Source organism: Cephus cinctus, unplaced genomic scaffold, assembly GCF_000341935.2.
Source record: "Cephus cinctus unplaced genomic scaffold, Ccin1 Ccin1_scaffold0020, whole genome shotgun sequence".
Classification (NCBI taxonomy): Eukaryota; Metazoa; Arthropoda; class Insecta; order Hymenoptera; family Cephidae; genus Cephus; species Cephus cinctus.
Window position 1 is genome coordinate 656,769 of NW_014332768.1, and position 5,386 is coordinate 662,154.

Consider the following 5,386-nt stretch of genomic DNA (forward strand, 5'->3'; position numbering starts at 1 on the left):
GGGGGGGGGGGGTAGCTGCCATGTAAGTTACCGTCGGTAAAGTTACCTGCTGATTTACACACTCAAGCTGGGCTCCCATCTCTCAACTTAGTGGTTTAATCATCTACTCGTAGAACTGTAGCCGTGTGAAGATAAAGCAGATAATTTAGCTGAGAGACAGCGAGGAGCATCCCCTTCGAGATAAAGTGCGGACCGTGGGAGCAATGAGCTTACGGGGATGGGAGTGTTAAGGGAGTGCGAGTGAGACGGAGAACGGAGAATAGAATAATACACGGTGGGACAGACGGAAGGTGGAGAACACAGGGAGGGGAAATTGCTATACATTCTCTACATATCACCTCGGGGGCCCCCCCGGTACCCCAGCATCCCATTCACCGTTAATGTACGTAGAGCACGGTACATCACGCGCCGTATTTCCTTGCCCTTTTGCACATGGAGGACCCGACCCCATGTAGAATATCCACGGACTGCGATCTCATCCCCCTTTTGTTTTTCGCCACCCCTCTTGGGTACCGAGCTAAATAATATTTCGAGATGGATCTAAAACTTTTTTTTTCCAAATTCTGATTTTTTTTTTATATCGGTACTCGCGTGGTGGTGATAAAATTGAATTTTTGTGTACTTTTCAATTTTAAGGATTTTTTGTACCCAGTCAATTAGAAGATTGATCGGATTTTAATTCGATATAAGTAGGGCTAATTAGGGTTGTGTTAATTAGATGGTTTTACACGTGTGTTGTACTATACGGGGTATGGCTGTATATATGCTTGCGAGTGCTTATTTCGATGATATACGTATGAGCTTAATTAAGCTGTCTGTGTGCTTAGTAAGTTGCGCGGGATAACGAGTGTACTCATTAATGGAATGTGCTCAATTAAAATCGTTATAGTGCCTGGGCACTTTTTTTTTATTTTGAAAAAAAAAAAGATTTTTAATATTTATTTTGCACGTCTTATTTGCACTTCGATACTCTGTTAATTATGTGGGGATAGATGTAGGTAGTGACTTTTAGGTATATACCGGGTGTCGCTGGGTTAAGTAATCGTTGTAGGTTAGTGAGTACCACTGGTGGGGATAGCTTGTGCTGTGACACCCGGTATGTCAAAAGGAAGAGTTTGGTATTGAATCGGAGTCAGAGTAATTGAAAAAGTATATATATGTACTAATTCCCAATTGAGATTTAGTACAGAGGTATTGTTTTGTTACGGCTAAGGGCAGCGGAGGAACACCCTGGCCCGAGTTAAGGACGTGGTGCCCGGCTGTCGCCCGATGCCCTGGGGAAGCTGCCGTGGAGGATCTCCAGGAGTCACGTACCAATTCGCTAAGGAACGCTCTCGATTTGGTTTAAAGGGACGTACTCGAGGGAAAAGCTAAGAGTTATCGGCTATATGGATCTCGACCAATCAGAATGATTGGTTCACGAATTAGACTATTGTCAATTTACTGCTTTAAAGCAGTCTGTCTTGGGACACCGATCGGGGTGCCTCGAGCTGCCTCGCGCTCCCGGGCTGTTTGTTGACAGTTTTTCTAGCTGTGCTTTCTGTACGGCATTAAAAGTTTTCGCTTGTGTAGTTTTCGCGTTGCTCTCGCTATATAAAGAAAATCTTGCCCATTTTTCGCGTGTGTTTCGGTGGTTCATTGCTGTGCTATAGTGCAGTGCTCATCTGAGTGTCCCCCCGGATACAGTTCTCTGCCTTCACGGATCAGCCGATCAGTTTCGGTGAGGAGGTTAATTTTTTACAAAATTTTTTCTATAACACTTTTGAAAAACGTTACGTTTTAAATTTGCCGCCAAGCGCTGCTGATTAAAATTGAAGATTTAGGCTTCGATTAATTCCTCTTAATCCGTGATTAAGTTTGATCCGATGTCACGTGAATAAACACTTGCGCCTGGTAATAAAGTTGGGAAGATTAAGATGAAAATCCGAAAAGCTCGTAAAGATAATTAGGCGTTTTAGTTAGCGTTTTAATTAATAAGAGGTCTGCCGTGGGCTGATTAAAAGGTGCCTCGGTTATGGCTTGAATTAATATTGTGTATTAGCACGGGTTGGTAGATTTAAGAAATATAATATTATAATATATCCCCATGATAGCATTATACGTATTGTATGATTTCAACCCTCTTGACCTAGGCGGGTCGTTGAATAGCCATTGTGCATAATCCTGCCGGAAAATTTTCTTCCTCGAATTACTTATGCAAAACTGCATTATGATTTAATGAGAGCCCTAGACCCTTAGGAGAATTGGGGTAATACCGTATTATGAGAGAATCAACCCTTATGGCAGGGTAACGTGTCTACGTGAGCACTTCCGTACTGAGGAACTGGAAGAAAATTGTCGGTAAAAAAGAAAAACAAGAAGAAAAAGAAATTGCGAAAGTCATTCAGCGAAAAAGTGCACTTTTGCACGGGCGCAAATTGCGAGGGTCGTTAAAGAACACTCTTAGGTAAATGCAAAAATCGTTAATATGCCTTTACCTGATTCACTGTAATTGTTTTTTTATTTTTTTATTTTTTTTTTTTTATATTACGTAAATTCACTCTTACGCTCTACGTATGTCTATGTATACATATGTCTATATACGGTTTACATGCAGAACCCTGTAGAACATATGGGAATATCTTGCCCAAATTGAAATTTGATACTTCTTGGGTAGTTACTAACGATTTTTAAAATATTTTCATAAAATATTTACACAGTCCGTTGTGATATCTGTAATTACGTGAAACAGGGTAATTAGCTGAAAATAATTAGTCTAACGTGTGTATGCAGTTATTACGCGATCGTAAAATTATAGCTGTAGGCCAGGGCTTTATAAGGGACTTCTTTGCACCGCAACCTGTAACTAGATGGCCCTTTGAAGTACGTTTGATTTTGAAGCTTGACAATAGCTGTAAAAAATGGCTGTTTTATGTGAAATAAAATGAAAGTGTCACTGTAATATTTATTCTATAAGAATTTATGACTTTGAGATTTACATTTTATGCATTTATTACTTTTTGATGATGTGACCCGAAAATTGAGGCAATCGGCATCAGTCGATAATAGTTATATACATAGAGCATATATTTGTTCTGTATTACATGATGTACAGCAGGTCCACGAGTTCGGTGTGGTTTTTTGACAGATCGAAAACTATGAAATCCCTAGCCTGCGACACGTGCTTTCATGAGGCCTGCACTAGTAATTTCTTCTAAAAGTATGTCATGCTTTAATTTATACTTTTGCTCTTGTATAATTAGAAGAATTAAGATATAATTACACACCAAACTGCTGCATAGTTGTTTGGTATAATGAAAATGCGGTATTAATATTACGGAAATATTTTCTACCGGTAATGTTGGCAGTAATAGGATGACTGCAAAGAAAATCCAGTGCCGTCTCTAGCCGTGGTAGCCATATGACACATGTATGTTCCATGTTCATGAATGCATGTAATTTTGTCCACAGCATAAAGTAGTAACTTTAAAAAAATGGTTTCTAATAAAAATATGATTAGTATATCATAGAATGTGTAGAAGAAAGTTTATAGGAAAAAAAAATTTTGTAACTCGAAGTATACTTTTTTATCACCACGCGTGTCGTTTAAAATCATAGATCGACCCGTATTGGTGAGGGGAGGGGACGGAGGCTTGAATGCGTAGTAATACTATTCAAAAGTAACTAGGGTTCTACTTTCGCATGCTGCCAATCGCCTACACTGAACTCGTGTATATGCCATAGTTGATATTCAAATTTTCTACAATTGGAATGATCGACGTCAATTGCATAGAATTTGTATTCCCACGTGTAAGATTCGGATTGACATTCTCTATTATAGTAGTTACGATTATCGAGAATTCGAACAATTCTATTATAATACTCGATCATTATTCTATTCACGTGTATAGACATAACCTATGACCGACGATACGTCAGTTTTGTATTTTTAATAATTTTATATAATTTGCATAAAAAAATTTGCACCATGTGCAACTTTTGTATTTTCATCACGAAGAATTATGTCAAATGGGATATATGAATTTTGCAGGTATCAAAAGTCTGGTTTAAAAAAAATGATAAATAATGGGTCGAAAAATATTTTTGAATTAGCATAAATAAATAATATGAATTATATATATATATATATATATTGTTTTAATTAATTTTTATATACTTCGTTACTTCGATATAAATATATTTCTTATATTGATTGATTTTTTTGTTGTTTTTACAGGTAAGTGCCGATCGCAGCTCGTGAACGTTCAGAAGAATCTGAATCGATCGGAAGTTCTTGACGTAATGGATGACTGACGTGAGTATAACGTGTGTAATGAAAGTAAGGAAAGTTTAGTAAAAGTTAGCCGATTTTATTTCACCTCGGCTCAGCTTTGAGTTCGAAAAGAAACACAAGCCAAGTCGAATCGAGAAGCCGCGAGGAAACGGGCGAGGTAAGTATTACGGGCGAGGAGATATTTATGTTTTACGAAGCTCGAAAATTAATTTTCTTTCTTGGTTCAAGTCGAACTTTGGAAGGCACTTTTCGCGAGGTACCTTCCCCATCGGTAGAAAAAAAAAGCTCGTAGGTTTTACTTTAAAGCCCCAGAAAATTAGATTGACATTTTTTATATCATTCATTTTTCATCTTTCTGTCCCATCTTCTCTATCCCATATAGATATATTGAATAGATTTTATTACCAAATGCGACTATATACATATATATATATATATGTGCCATGTAAAATTCACCCTTTTAAATAATCAAAAATTCTTCGCCCTATGAAATAAGGTAGAAAAAGGGGTATGGGTACTTTTTTTCAACCATAAAATTCAAAGGAACAAACGAAAAGTAACACAACCATCCAAGAATAATTCAGCATAGTTTGCTAATGGGCGGCCGTTATAATGAAAAAGAGGATTCAGAATTTTCTACCCTATGGCACGAGAGATGCTCTGGGGAAAAATTTTGTCGAACCCTTTCAGCCCAATTAAGTCGGAGCTCCTCTTTTCACGGCAACTTCCTTCCCGAGTAAAATTCTAGATGCGTTTATCCCCAGGCAGACATCTCTCGCGGCTCTTATTATTCGTGAATTCCCAAGGGATGCTGCGGCAGTCGGGGTTTCGCCGCAGATATTTAAAGGGGGTGACCCCTTCGCACCCCTTTCGGACCTCAGCGATTAACGCTAAGTGAAAACTTAACCTGCAGAGCGAAATCGTGTATCTACGGCACTCAGTGCTCCTTAAGGATGCTGCGCTATGGTATTTCTGGGAAAACGACGACGTGGTTGCTGTAGGTATTTTTTTTTCAAAAAAAAAAAAAAATGCCATCATTCCCTGTAACACCGCTGATTTTACGTCCTGTCCGCTGGACCGTTGTTTCAGGATTTCATTTTTTTTTTTTTTTTT

The 5,386-nt window shown here is 38.3% G+C and overlaps 1 protein-coding gene across 6 annotated transcripts in view; it reads left to right on the forward strand.

The window, feature by feature from the left end:
• The window catches only part of LOC107265585 (furin-like protease 2), a 143,436-nt gene that overhangs the window by 97,672 nt on the left and 40,378 nt on the right, over positions 1-5,386 (forward strand). Inside the window, exon 1 of one of the 6 annotated variants that reach the window (XM_015735196.1) lies at positions 4,271-4,294. The exons of the other annotated variants lie outside the window; for them this stretch is intronic. Within the exon in view, the coding sequence (XP_015590682.1) occupies positions 4,286-4,294 (9 nt within the window). The 5' untranslated portion in view covers positions 4,271-4,285. Of the gene's footprint in view, positions 1-4,270; positions 4,295-5,386 lie in introns of those variants that run through there. 6 annotated transcript variants of the gene reach the window in all.